Source organism: Panthera onca, chromosome A1 (genome assembly GCF_046562875.1).
Source record: "Panthera onca isolate mPanOnc1 chromosome A1, mPanOnc1 haplotype 2, whole genome shotgun sequence".
Lineage (NCBI taxonomy): Eukaryota > Metazoa > Chordata > Mammalia > Carnivora > Felidae > Panthera > Panthera onca.
In genome coordinates this window covers 132,240,175-132,255,952 of record NC_138339.1, presented here as the reverse complement: position 1 = coordinate 132,255,952, position 15,778 = coordinate 132,240,175, and the positions used below count along the sequence as shown (strand labels likewise).

Sequence of the window (15,778 nt, the reverse complement as noted above, 5' to 3'; positions counted from 1 at the left end):
CAAGTTTATCTTCTATCTTATAACCTGTGTTATAGCAAAACAAACCAAAAAAACCCTTCTTATTCATTAATGTTTAATTAAGTTCATAGTAAGATACGAGGATGAGAGGTTCATTTGGCAGGATAGAGGAAAAGAAAAGATTTCTGACTATTCATAGAAAGAGAAGCACTAGCAATGTTCCAGGATGCAGTAATTGGTTAAGCATCTAGTCTCTGAATTTAGCATATGTGAGTTCAGACTCCATTTCCACTCCAGGTCTGAACTGTAAAGACTTGAGCAATTAGTTTCACTTATTTGAGCCTCTATTTCCTCATCAGAGTAACAGGGACAAATATAGGACTTCATGTGAAATACTGAATAATCATGACCTAACACAATACCCGACATATAAGAAACAGTAAGTAAGTGCTAACTATCATTAGTGTTGTATGAAGTAAAAGCTTCCGGAATTAGTAGTATCAGTTTCCTTTGATCCTAAAGCAGCAAACTTTGGTTCTGTAGGGTGGCTGATTATTTAAAATACTAAGCAATTGAAAAAAAAATGAAATAAATAAATACATAAATAAATAAAATATTAAACAATTGGCTAAAAGTGGATGAAATTGCCCAATTTCCACAGTTTTGTAATCTGTTTCTAACTCCATTTATTTGATATGTTTTAGTGTTTTGTTAATATGGTTTATTGATAAAAGTATCAGCTCCATCATATTAACAATTTTTGCTGTTTTTATTTTGTGCAGGAGATCGTGAACAAAATGGGTGGTCAACAAATATTGGAAAAATCAATAAATGCTTGACTATTCTGAAACATTTAAGCAAACTCTAATCTTGGCAGAACTTCTGTCATACCATTGTTGGCTGGCACACTGAATAATTAATTAGATGATGAAATTATAGACCCTGTGCTCTGATGAAGCTTCACCACTTAAAAATTGCCAGACTACAGGGGCGCCTGGGTGTCTCAGTGGGTTAAGTGTCCGGCTTGGCTCAGGCATGATCTCGTGGTTTGTGAGTCTGAGCCCCGTGTCAGGCTCTGTGCTGACAGCTCAGAGCCTGGAGCCTGCTTCGGACTCTCTCTTTCTCTCTCTCTCTCCCCCTACCCCACTTGTGTCCTGTCTCTCTCTCTCTCTCTCTCAAAGTAAATAAAGGGTAAAAAAATTGCCAGACTATAGTAACTTAATAATAAGTCATTTGGGGTGCCTGAGTGGCTCAGTTGCATACAACTCCTTTTTTTTAATACTTATTTACTGATTTATTTATTTATGAGAGTGAGAGAGAGCATGCGCACGCACGTGCATGAGGAAGGGGCAGAGAGTGGGAGGCAGAGGATCTGAAGCAGGCTCTGTGCACAGAGCAGAGAACCCAATGTGGGGACTCGAACCCAGGAACTGTGAGATAATGATCTGAACTGAAGGCAGACTCAACTGACTGAGCTACCCAGGTACCCCTGAGCATCCAACTCTTGATTTCTGCTCAGGTCATGATCTCCAGGTTCCTGGGTTTGAGCCCTGCATTGGGCTCTACGCTGACAGAGCAGAGCCTGCTTAGGATTCTCTCTCTCCTCTCTTCCTCTCTCTCTGCCTCTCCCCTGCTTGCACACATGCACTTTCTGTCTCTGTCTCTCAAAACAAATAAGTAAACAGTAACAATAAGTTATTTGGAATTTTTGCTTTCATAGTAATTTAGACCCAAAAGTGTAGTTATGATCTACTGCAATGCCTTGCTTAACAAAAAGGAAAAATAAGTTCCAGGTAAATTAGTTGTAAGAGACAGTATTGGAGCCCATTTTCCTCATGTCAAGGCCAGAATATTTGGCTTTTTCTTTTAATGTCTGTCTGTCTTTAATCGCAGTGACATGATTTAGGGAAATATCCAGTTGTTTAGTAGTATCTTCTATAATAAAGTAAGAACTAATTTAGAAGACCTTGGGATTTCACTTGTTTCAAGTATCTGTTCATATTTCACATATATGCAATGAAATTTTTACCCAAATGTATTTTATAAAGAAAATAATTAATAGTAATAGTCTGATATTTTTTATTTCCTAAGTGTGCTAATTAAAATTAGATCCTGAGGCTATTAGACTATTTAATTTCGTGAGAAAGCTTATTCTGTTAGTTTCAAAGGCAGAAATGATGGTGTTTTAGTTAAACGAATTATAGAACTTCCATTATTTCCTGGATACAATTTTCATTTTCAGGTTATTCCCAGACAGTTACAAAACTTAACCTGCATAAGGAATGCAACTAACATGTTTTTCTCTTGTTTTCAAAATTTTATGAGAGGCAGTATTCAGCCATTATCTGCTAAAATTATGTATTTTGAGTTATCATGTGTCTGTAGTTACTTCATTGCATTTTTTTATAATCCTGAAAACTGATGTATGACTTTGGTGTGTTGATGTCCTTTGGAGTTGACAGAATTCTTTACATATTTTACTAACTATGGCTAAATCTTTACTCTGTAGAAAATAGCATGCTTAGTTAATAAATCATTGTTTTCAGAAACAAAGCCATGTTTGCTCTTTCACATTTAACTTTGATACCATAAAACAATTGTATTTTCACAGTCAAATAAGCATCAGCTTATTTGTGTTACAAATTAAATCTAGTGATATATTTGGACCTGAAAGATTTCTCTCATCAAAGACCATTGTATATCAAATATGTTCTTCTTTGAAAAATATCCTACAAATGAAGACAGACTCCATTCAGCTGAAATATAAGGAATCCATGAAAAGGGTATTTTATTAGAAAATCCAGATTATCATATTTGTTTTAAATTTTTTTTAATGTTTATTTATTTTTGACAGAGAGAGAGACAGAGCATGAGCAGGGGAGGGGCAGAGAGAGAGGGAGACACAGAATCCGAAGCAGGCTCCAGACTCTGAGCTGTCAGCACAGAGCCCAACGCGGGGCTGGAGCTCACAGACCGCGAGATCACGACCTGAGCCAAAGTCGGACGCTCAACCGCCTGAGCCACCCAGGCGCCCCCCCCTTATTTTTTAATTTTTTTAATGCAGATTATCATATTTTTATTTGTACAATATTCTATTTCTCCTAGTGCTCAATTACCTGTGGCAAAGGAATGCAGTCCCGTGTTATTCAGTGCATGCATAAGATCACAGGAAGACATGGAAATGAATGTTTTTCTTCAGAGAAACCTGCAGCATACAGGCCATGCCACCTTCAGCCTTGCAATGAGAAGATTAATGTAAATACCATAACGTCACCCCGGCTGGGTAAGCAGACCAAAAAGGGGATGGTTTTGAGAAGCATGGAAATGCTTATGGCTGTTTTGTGTATTATTGTAAAACTTTGTCATAAATAAATCTATATGAATTAGTTTGGTTCTAACTAAACTAAAACTATGCTTGACTATAGTTTAGTCCCAATGGTCAGGAGGATAAAAAAAACTCCTAAAGACTAAACAAGACTCCTGAAACTGTCTACTCAGAGCCAGGCCCTGGAAATACAAATGCCACACCTCTCAAGGTCATCATAGAAAGGGTTGGAGGATGGAATCATATTTTGGTTCTGACCAGTTTTGTGGTAGAACTATCAACTAAGATAATGGCTCTGGAAAGGTGAGATTGTGGTATGTACCTTAGATGTCTCTGTTGTCAATAGCCTTCCTTTTGACCCTGGGTGCAAATTATCCTTTTGAGAGAGACAGAGTAAAAAATGGCTTTCAATAGGAATGGATACCTGGATCTAATCCACCAAACAAGAGGGAATAGCTTTTGAATCCTTAAGGACATAATATCAGATACGAATAAATGCTATTAACATGGATTTATGGAAAACCCAAAAGACTCCACCAAAAAGCTGCTAGGACAGATACATGAATTCAGCAAAGTCATAGGATACAAAATCAATGTACAGAAATCGGTTGCATTTCTATGTACCAATAATGAAGCAACAGAAAGAGAAATCAAGAAATTGATCCCATTTACAATTGCACCAAGAACCGTAAAATACCTAGGAATAAACCTAACCAAAGATGTAAAAGATCTGTATGCTGAAAACTATAGAAGACTTATGAAGGAAATTGAAGAAGACACAAAGAAATGGAAAAACATTCCATGCTCATGGATTGCAAGAACAAATATTGTTAAAATGTCAATACTGCCCAAAGCAATCTACACATTCAATGCAATCCCAATCAAAATTGCACCAGCATTCTTCTCAAAGCTAGAACATACAATCCTAAAATTTCTATGGAACCACAAAAGGCCCCAAATAGCCAAAGTAATTTTGAAGAAGAAGACCAAAGCGGAAGGCATCACAATTCCAGACTTTAGCCTCTACTACAAAGCTGTAATCATCAAGACAGCATGGTATTGGCATAAAAACAGACACATAGACCAATGGAACAGAATAGAGAACCCAGAATTGGACCCACAAATGTATGGCCAACTAATCCTTGACAAAGCAGGAAAGGGTACCCAGTGGAAAAGGACAGTCTCTTTAGCGATGGTGCTGGGAGAACATAACAGCAACCTGCAGAAGAATGAAACTAGACCGCTTTCTTGCACCATACACAAAAATAAACTCAAAATAGATGAAAGACCTAACTAAATGTGAGACAGGAAACCATCAAGACCCTACAGGAGAAAACAGGCAACAACCTCTTTGACCTCAGCTGCAGCGATTTCTTACTTGACATGTCTGCAAAGGCAAGGGAATTAAAAGCAAAAATGAACTATTGGAAGCTCATGAAGGTAAAAAAATAAAAAACTTATGCACTGCAAAGGAAGCAATCAACAAAACTAAAAGGCAATTGACAGAATGGGAAAAGATATTTGCAAATGACATATCAAATAAAGGGTTAGTATCCAAAATCTATAAAGATCTTACCAAACTCTACACCTGAAAAACAAATAATCCACTCAAAAAATGGGCAGAAGACATGAATAGACACTTTTCCAAAGAAGACATCCAGATGCCCAACAGACACACGAAACGATGCCCAACGTCATTCCTCATCAGGGAAATACAAATCAAAACCACAATGAGATACCACCTTACATCAGTCAGAGTAGCTAAAATTAACAGCTCAGGAAACAACAGATGCTGGCAAGGATGTGGAGAAATGGGAACCCTCTTGCACTGTTGATAGGAATGCAAACTGGTGCAGTTGCTCTGGCAAACAGTGTGGAGGTTTCTCAAAAGATTAAAAATAGAACTCCCCTATCACCTGGCAATAGCACTACTAGGAATTTATCCAAAGGATACAGGAGTGCTGATGCATAGGGGCACATGTACCCCATTGTTTATAGCAGTGCTTTCAACAATAACCAAATTATGGAAAGAGCCTAAATGTCTATCAACTGATGAATGAATAAAGAAGATGTGGTTTATATATACAATGGAATACTACTTGGCAATGAGAAGGAATGAAATCCTGCCATTTGCAGCAATGTGGATGGAACTGGAGGGTATTATGTTAAGTGGAATAAGTCAGTCAGAGAAAGACAGATATCATATGTTTTCACTCATATGTGAAACTTGAGAAACTTAACAGAAGACCATGTGGGGAGGGAAGAGGTAAAAATAGTTACAAACAGAGAGGGAGGGAGGCAAACCATAAGAGACTCTTAAATACAAAGAACAAACTGAGGGTTGATTGGGGGGCGGGGGGTCTGGGGAAAGAGGAAAATGGGTGATGAGCATTGAGGAGAGCACTTGACGGGATGAGCCCTGGGCATTGTATGTAAGTGATGAATCACGGAATCTACCCCCAATCCAAGAGCACACTGTATACACTGTATGTTAGCCAACTTGACAATAAATTATATTTAAAAGAATGAATGTAGCCACAGGAAAAATAATGTATATACATGTTTATATATAAAAATAACTAAATAAATGAGAAAAATGAAAAAAATGTTGATTTGCATATTTTTATGTTATAAAATGTTTTCATATATATTCTCAGTTCCCATTATTCAGTCTAATCTATCTTCAAGAAACAGATTATGTATTTTCTGTAAATATAGCCTACACTTGCCTGAAAAAAATTCATAAATAGCCTTTATTTCTGTGGCAACTAGTGGCTTTTAACAACAGGACTACCTGTCTGTCATTGGGGTAATTTATGCTTACCACCTTTACTTTTAATCTGCGTGTACAATTTACAGGGTGACAATTTAATCAAACAGAACAATATTGCCAAAATCAAAGGAGCTAAATTGTCATAGATATTTTTTAAGCAGTAAGATTCAATCAAATGGAACAGTTTGGTTCTTCGTGGAAATAAAAATATTCTCATTTTCTAGCCAAATAATTAACATTTCTAGGAAATAGTTCAAAGAGAATTAAGAGTAGTTAAGACAAAAAGTTAAGCAATCCTAGAACAGATGCCCTAAATCCATGTATTCAAAAACAACATAATCCCTTTCTCTAGCAATTAGTTGGAGTCCTTCTTGAAGTATCACATGGCAGAAAATAATGGATTAAAAGAAAATTTTAATTAAAATTGCATTTTCTGCATTTATTATTTCTTGAAGGTATATCCCTGAACACACAAGCACAGTGGAAAACCTAAGGTTTTAAAAAGGAAAATAATGAATCTTATTAGAATAGTGGCAAAAGAAAGATTTCACATACCTTATCACTGTAAATTTCAGTCACTTTTGATAATCAGCTTTGATTTTATTTTTTTATTAAAATTTCTTTAACGTTTTATTTATTTTTGAGAAGAGAGAGACAGAGCATGAACGGGGGAGGGGCAGAGAGAGAGGGAGACACAGAATCGGAAGTAGGCTCCAGGCTCTGAGCCATCAGCCCAGAGCCCGACGCGGGGCTCGAACTCACGGACAGCGAGATCGTGACCTGAGCTGAAGTCGGCAGCTTAACCGACTGAGCCACTCAGGCACCCCTCAGCTTTGATTTTAAAGATGTGTAAAATCAAGATCCCCAGATATCCCACCTAGATATGCCTGACATCTAAGAAAGGAGGAATGTGAAATAAGTGTGAGCGCATTTGCTTTGGTATTTCATCCATAACAATACTTGTTAATTTATATTCCTATAAAGGTGGATATAGTGAGCCTTTTCGTTTTTCTTTTTAATCTTCTCAACTGAAAATCCAAAAAGAAGCTTAAATGAAAGCCATAAAATTGAGCCTTAAACACCATTTGTATCACAACTCACTGAATTTGAGAAATCTAATTTGAATGAGTCTAAAAGGGCTCATAAGTAAGACCGTTATTCATCCACTTTACTCCTTTATTATAGGGTGTGTGTGTGTGTGTGTGTGTGTGTGTGTGTTTCCTAATCTTACTGTTAAGTTCTAGAAGGCAATATGAACGAGTCAAAGTGCGTGTGCAAAATCCTTCCCCTTAAGTGATTGCTACTTGTTTTACCCCTGGCACTGAGGATATCGACGTGTATTGAGTTCCCTGTTTTCTTCTTCACAGCTGCGCTGACTTTCAAGTGCCTGGGAGACCAGTGGCCTGTGTACTGCCGAGTGATACGTGAGAAGAACCTATGTCAGGACATGCGCTGGTATCAGCGCTGCTGTGAGACATGCAGGGACTTCTATGCCCAAAAGCTGCAGCAGAAGAGTTGACCTCTAGCAGGCTGGCTGGCTCACAGCTCTTTGCAATTACATTATTTATAAACACACACACTAGCATGTTTCTCAGACCAAATATTATCAGATTACGTATAATTTAATCAGATTAATTTATTTTGGTGCCCGCCAAACATCCAATATGGTGTTTGTTTTGGTCATACAAACATTTTGATTTATACTATATGGCTTCATAAATAATTTTATATGAATAACTTGGATCCAGTTTCCAGAATAAAAATAAAAAGGGAAAAAGAAAAAAAAAAAAAACAACAAGATCATTAGGCTCTAAAAAAAAATTTTTTTTTAAGTTAGGGCTGTCTCTAAGGTGCTATTCTCTCCCTGCCGATACCATTGAGTTATCCAGAATGTATACTAACTTAGTGTAATAGTTTAGTTATATAAGGAGAGAAGTCATTTTTGTTTTCTTGGTTTCCTGATGCAGAATTAGCCCATTTTCTGTCATCTACAGGAGATGTGGAAACATAACAAACCTCAGAGTGTTGAACAGGTTTTTAGAGAATGTATTATGAATTTGGTTCGGATTTAGAGATATCCATAGGAAAAATTCTACTGTAATTATAACCTTATTTTAATAATGGAAAGGAAAAGTCAAAATAGAGACTTTGATCATGTTCATGAACATGTACTTGAACACAAGTAGTGTAACAATGAAACACTGTAATGATTTACACTGAATCACCATTGCACTGTTGATATAGTGTAGAGAAACCATTATAGAAATGGTAACATCCTACAAAAATATGTATTATTTTAACATGTTGTCATTAGATTTTAGCTTTTTAAAATATTTTGAAAGAAATCAGCGATCCACCCGTTGCCTTGTATCTTTTTAGTAGATTTATAAAAGAGTATAGTACTTAGCCTCACGAATCATCATGAGAAAACTTACCAATTATTTTCCAGCCTTTTCCCTAGAAACAAGAAGAAACAAAATGCTTATGATACTGTGGTAGTTTCATTGTGTTTTTTCCTTTCGAAAACTAAAAGTTTTACAATTCTGTGAAACGTTAAAAAAAAACAGCTTAAATGTTTTCTTGTGAGAAAATGTTGTACATGATTCACATGATTTCTTAGATTTTTTTTTTCAATAAAATATGTGAAGCTTCCTGTTGGGAGGCACTTCTTCACAGGTCTCTCACATCTCTACACCTCTTGGCACTGTCTGCTTTTGTTCGGGAGTGTCTGGTAAGGGATGTTTGTACGGCCGTGGAAGACAGTTGAACAGCCTTGGATAAAGATAGTGGAGCAAAGGGCAGACGTGCCTACCTCTCATTATAGAGGTTTCCAGCCCTAAAACGGGGGTCCCTCTCCTGTGATACAAGTCACTGCATGTGCAGATATCACCCTGCTGTCTTTGTGTCACCCTGGGGGAATTGGGGCTCAGGAAACTGGCACAAGAAAATGCTGACTCTGTGCTACTGCTATTGCTGTGAGTAACAAAGTCCTTTGTCTCCAACCCAGAGACAAAGAATCTTCTCTTTGTCTTCTGTGTTCTGCCCTCAAAGTGGGCAGGCTGATACAACAGATTGGAAGTAGAGTAAAACCTCACCATCTGCACGGTTCATGACACATCCCTCATCAGTGATTTTTTACCTTCATTTTAATATGGAGGGCATTTTGATTCTAGATGTCCCCTTACTTATGTATATTCTTTTGTTTAATTGCTGAGATTTCATTTAATTGCTGAGATATAAAATTAACTAATATCCATACATCTTAAGTCATGAGAGTACGGGCATCAGAGAGGTAAAAAATTACATTTTAAGATGAGACGTTCTCAGTCTCATCCCTTGATTCCTAAGTCTGTGAATCTAAGTAGAAATAGCACCCTGTGGGGCACCTGGATGACTCAGTTAGTTGGTTAAGCGTCCGACTTCAGCTCAAGTCATGATCTCACGGTTTGTGGGTTCAAGCCCCACGTCGGGTCTGTGCTGACAGCTCAAAAAGCCTGGAGCCTGCTTCGGGTTCTGTGTCTCCCTCCCTCACTGCCCCTCCCCCACTTGCGCTCTGTCTCTCTCCACCTCAAAAATAAATAAGCATTTTTTAAAAATTAAAGAAATATCACCCTGTACTGGTAGATGAATCAGAACATATTCAGTATCTTAGAAGACCTTCAGAATGTTTTCACCCAGTTGGTGCTAGAACTGAATACTGAGAGAGACAGAGACTGCATCATTCTATCAGGCCATCTGTTTCAGGGTGATGGTAATACCAGAGATTTGCATGAGCATGAGGCCTGTGCCACATTTTATTTGTTGTAACACAGGTTCCATGAACAGAAACAAATATTGTATGGAATACCATAGCAGAGAATGAGGCATTTGGTAAATGAATGGGTGGTATTGTGGCAAAAACTTGGCAGGCTGAGAAGGCAAGTCCATGTTCAGGGTAAGTGTCTTTCTATGAGAACAAATTACTCCTTGTTTTGTGATAGAAGCAATCTAATGTAATCCTGCAATCAAGATGGTTTGGCTGGATTGGCAAGTATTGGAAGGAGTGTGATTTTGAAACTGGTGACGAGGGAGTTCTAAGGAAAAGGTATATGGGCAGACCTTCCTGAAGAACTTCTATCCATATATTCTATTTGACCCCTCACCAAAGAGCACCCTCACCAGAGAGGTCTCAGTCATCAAGTGGATGAGATGACAAGGTCTGTGTATGTTGGCCAGTGTCTTTCCTCAGCCACCCTTTTCATTGCCAATAGGCTCAGGAACAAGAGACATTGGTGGCAGAAATGGAGATTGTGCTTGGGTTCAGCAACATGAACATCCACTCACCAAGGGCAGTCACTGCAGAGAGCTCAACCTACCAATAGCAGAGAAGATATTTTTTCCCATGATGGTAGAATTCTTTGGGAAGACCTGCCCACCACCTTGATTGCAGTATGCTTACATCAGTTCACTTGTGTCACAACACAGGCAGCGACTTGTTCTCACAGAAAGAGCTACTTGCCCTGAATGTGCATTTGCCCTTCCCAGCCTCCAAAGTTTCTGCCAAAATTTCTTCTATGAACCTACCAAATGTTTCATTCACTATTGTGGCATTCCATACAATATTGTTTTTGTACAGAGAACTCATAGTACGGCAAATCAAACATAGCAGTGGGCTCATGCTCACGTAAATCTCTGGTATTACCATGTTCCCCATCACCCTCAAGCACATGGCCTAACAAAATGATACAGTGTCTTTTTTTTTCTTATTACTCAATTCTGGCACCAGTATTGGGGGCCAGAGACTTACCATTTTTGCATCCTTCAAATCCTTAATGATAGAAGTAATGGTGAAATCCCTCCAAAAATGCAATATTGGTTTTATTTCCAATTTCGGTATGTAGAGGCAATTCAAGGGGCTCCCATTGCCATTATTATCATAAAAACCCTCATTCAACATATCATGGAACCAACAAGGTAAGCAGGGCTTCTGCCAGTTTCTGAGTATTTCTTTTCCAAATATGCTTCCCAGAATTGGGAAAATAACTGTGGTGTGGTTGTAGAGGCTTTGGGATTCTTTATGAGAGAGACTTAAGCCAGAACTTGATTAAATTATCTGATTTCCATAAGCTCTTGCTCTGTGGGGCTATAATAGGAACTTAGGGTCACCAGGAATAATATCAATTGACAATAATTATCAAAAAGTCTGATAATTTCCCTTCTCCAGTACATTGTGCCCATCAGAGAAAACCTGAAGGTAATTTGCAGTATAATATTGGACAGTATAGCAGGATCCTTCCTTTTTTAAAATGATCCAGTCTCCTCTTCACTCAAGGCATTCTCAATGAACCGATTCTTATATGGAAATTGATCAGGGGAGTGCAATTTCCTGGTGTGGTTATCCAAATCAGACCTCTTCCCACAAAGTCTAGAGATTTAATGCTCACACAAATCAAATAAGACTTTAGTAGAATGCCCATCTATTTCAGTCCTAGGGACTCCATGATCAATTAGCCAAGATCTTTGCTGGTCAAACCATTCCCTTTACCCCTTTGATTCTGCTACCCTTCATGGTAACCATTCCCATCTGGTTTCTGACAGTGAAATGCAGCCCTTTTGTTCCTGTCCTTATGGAATTGTATCATCATTAAATTTAAGAGGCCCAGTTCTGTGGCAGCACTTCCCAATGTTATTTAAGGGCTTCAGAAAATAGGCTTTACCAAGTTCTTTAAGGATTCCAGTACAGCCTTTGCTGATGTGAAGGGAGTTCAAAGCCTTGGTCAAGGGAATGCCCTCTGGAGCCTTTCAGGGGATGAATTCAGCAGGTAGGTGAGCATCTATAATATTAAAACCATCTCCCTACATGTCTGTATACTTTCCTGTATACTACTACATTATAACAAGGAAGTTCTGGCATCTCGATTTTATTCATTGTGGACCACCAGTGGGTCCAATTTTCAGGCCCTTTGTTGGAGTTACTCTCAATCACATGAAGTAACACTTTGAATCCAGAATCTCCACTTAGTGAACTCATATCAAAAACATGTAGGCTAATAAAACATTATATTCCTTCTGCCCTAATATAAAGCCATTAAGAATTGTCCCCATACATCTACCTTGGGTTTCAGTTAACATGAATTAGTGAAATCTTGCAATTCCTTTGGCATGTGTAAAACCTCACATGTTATACCCCAGGGTGGTCCCCTTGGATATTCTAGGACTTTACTCTGAATATGAGTTTCGATGGTGAAACATCAGCAGTACAGGTAAAAAGGTTTTATGTGAAGATAGTCATGGAAGCTTTCTGGTTCCCAACTTAGACCTTGAACTGTGAATTTAAAACCTAGGTTTATCATTCGCCAGATTTGAATTCACACAACTGCAGAAGCCCTGGCGAAGTGAAGAAGAGTTGAAGAATCAGAGGGGTCACCAACTAGTCTGAGCTGCCAGGTAAGTATGACTAGGGCGGGGTAATTTGTTAAGAGGTCTTTGGGATGCTGTCGCCTCTGTGAAGCTACCTCCTTTGTAGGTACTCAGACACCTGGTAGTAGATCTGAGTTTGCTGTTGGTCAACAGGACTAACATTTGGAGAGAAGAAATGGACATGGAGCTCAAGAGAGCAAAGGCTTGGAACCTGCCAAGCACCTATTTGCAAAAAGCCTTTCACATTAATGGGTGCTGTTTCCACTTTCCTGTCCATATCTCACTGAAGTTCCTCTTTTGGCTAGTTTTAACCCAGAACCACACAAATAAAGAGATTCTTGGAAATGTAGTTTGTCTTTTAACTAAAGATGGCTGTGTGATTTTAACTTTCTTTCCTTTCCTTTTTTTTTTCTCAGTTTGTATCAGAGACAACTGAAATAAAAATCTATGTTCTTAGCCACTCAAAATAACAATGAACCCTTTTTAAGCACTTCATATACACCAAGCATTCTGTTAACTACTTTACCTATAAAATCTCACAGCAACCTTGTAAAGTACTTGTGTTATCTTCACATTGTAGCTCAGGAATCAGGCTTAGAGAGATTCAGTAACCTATCCAGGAACACAACTTAGTTTGATGCCACTCTGACTCCAAATTCTGTGTACTCAGTAACCCTGATTGCCTCTGTTTACCAATTTTGAGACTGTTTTATAATAGACACAAAAGGGTTTATAAGCTAGTCACAGGCTTTCTTTGTAATCAAAACTATTCAAGTGATTTCCAAACTCTCCAATAATTTGATGAGCCACAACTCCTCATCTGGACATTGTACAGGCTTTTCAGCTGGAAATACTTTCAAATATTTCAGTGGGTTATTGGTACAACCTAGAGAGGGAGGGAAGGAGAAAGGGAGGGAGAAAAGAAGGGAAAACAGGAGAGAGAGAATAAGGAGAAGAAAATAAGATTCATTCACATATAGACAGTTTTGCCTTGTGAACCATATTTAATCCTATTTTTACAATTCTCACGGTTCAAAAAAAAAAAAACCGTAATTCTGGGTCCAAATCCAAGAGGAAATGATACTTTTATAAAAATTGGTTACAAAGAAAAAGACCAAAAGATTACCTGCATGCTAAGTGTTGAGAAGCCCCAGATGTGCACATTTCCACCAGATTTCCCTCCAGTAAAACTCTTTATATTTATTTATAACCATTGTCACTCTAGATGGAAGTTCCTAATGACAATAAAGAAATAAAAACCCTGAGCCAAAATTCATCCAGTTACTTTTGGGTAAACTTTTTGAAGAGTTAAAAGGAAAACAATAAAATGGGTATTATGTGATCAAATAAATTTGGAAAATGCTAGACTTATGAAAGCAGGACTTCTCAGAGCCTTCAGTGTGAGTCTGTGCATTGTAAACTACCAGAAGAGAATATAGAGTATCATAAACATTTTTGGCAACGGAATCCTTTTTTTTAATGAGCTTGGAAAACAGCACTAAGCCATTTTTTTAAATCAAACGTAATTGGATTATCTATTTCCAACCAGAGGAGAGCCCTTTCTAGTGCTTTTGAAGAGACAAGATCCATGGTTATTTATGGAGGAAAGGACTTCATGAGGGTCTTCAGGACATGACTCGTGGGGAAGGAAGCATCCGAAAGGGCTGCTCTTTGGTAATGTATCATCTAGTATGAGGCTCATAAAAGAAAAGCATGAAATACATCATCAGACCAAAGATAGTAAGATGAGACTTCAAACAAATCACTCCAAGATTTCAAAGGAGGGAACAATCGTACCTACTTGGCAAAATACATAAAGGTTTTGTGAAAGGCGAGTTATCAGCAGTAGCCCATGAAGGATGATTCGGAGGTGGTCAACAGCCAGTTGGGAAGAAATGTTTCCAGGCAGGACTGGCATTACCACAGGCACAAGTTGGGGTGGGGTGGAGTGGAAGTGGGGGCCAGGGGTGGGGAGCGGATGGCCAGTAACAAGCTTGATTTTCTGATCATTAGTCATGTAGGTTGCCTACAGTGAGAAATAAGAACCGATACTTTGGGGGTGAGGGTGGACAAAGAATGAGAAAAGAGGGAGAGTCTAAAACTCAACTTGTAAACAGGAGGAGACAGTATACAAGCCTCTGGGCATCTAGAGCATGGCGGAGGGATCTAAGGGAAGGATGCCTAAGGAAAACTGAAGGCTCATTTCACCTACCTCATACTTTGGCCAAAGAAAAGGCCTAATCAAATATATTTGGACCTAGATTCTCTGTCTCTACTTGCCAATATAAAGAGCCAAAGAGAAGTAAGGTTCTTCTTGAAGACGTGTGTTATTCCCTGAAGAATCTTTTAGGAAAAGCAAACAGCCTGAGAAATATTTATTCATTAGATGTATTCTGGCAGCAGCCAGGAAAATCCAGAATGTACCAAGCACACGCACATGCACATAATACACTTGATTCTTGAAACACTTGTGATTTAACTGTTTTGTTATTAACTGTCATTATGAAGTAGCTCTTACTTTCTCCAGTAAATATGTTGTTAAAACTACCCAAGTTTATTTCGAATATTGCAAGACAGTGGAAGAGTCTGGGTCCAAAACATTCTTACAGAAAATGTTGATGGTTCAAACCAGTTTTACAGCTATAAGTAGGACAGGATTTTTTAAACTCCCTCATGTTTATTGCTATAAAGAAGGTAAGTACTCTCTAGTGTCTTGCTCAATTTGAGAACATCCTGGCTGCTGGTTCTTATAAGCTATATGGCACTCTTCTGAAATCTGGTGCTGATACATTCCACATGTGACCCCATTTACCCCTGGAAGAGAAACCTTCCTGCTGAATCAGATGGGTTTACAGAGGTGCACACATAACAAACAACCTATGTCTTTTTAAAACTGCTGATGCATCTATCCTTTGCCTTCTCACGGTGGGAAAGTATTCCTCTTATTCTAGATGGAAATCCATACTTTCCCAATGAGAAGCATGGGTTGCCTGAGGCAGAGTGACTTGAAATGTGAGAGCTTATCTCCATTAAAGGCATCATTACTTCCTGGCTTAATACAGGGTCCTCAGCCTCACTCCCACCTTGGCTCCCTGAACGGCAGATGGGTTCACTTAGGACAGCACATCATCCAAACCCAGCAGACTTTGGTTCCCAATGTGCTGTGTGAACACCAAAGCACACAGAAGGAGTTTATACAGCCAGGAACAGAGGCAACGGGACCTTGGATAGCATATGGGTCAAGGCAGTAGATTGGGGCGCTGAATTCCTGTAGCAAACTATAACAGCAAAATTCTTGCCATTTCTCAGTTCAGACCAAAGCT

At 38.5% G+C, this 15,778-nt stretch overlaps 1 protein-coding gene across 1 annotated transcript in view; it reads left to right on the top strand.

The window, feature by feature from the left end:
• Positions 1-8,748, top strand: part of ADAMTS19 (ADAM metallopeptidase with thrombospondin type 1 motif 19) — a 236,214-nt gene extending 227,466 nt beyond the window's left edge. The window contains exons 22-23 of the mRNA XM_060636222.3: positions 3,064-3,241; positions 7,424-8,748. Of these exons, the coding sequence (XP_060492205.1) occupies positions 3,064-3,241; positions 7,424-7,575 (330 nt within the window). The 3' untranslated portion in view covers positions 7,576-8,748. The remainder of the gene's footprint in view (positions 1-3,063; positions 3,242-7,423) is intronic.
• The last annotated feature ends 7,030 nt before the right edge of the window (positions 8,749-15,778 follow it).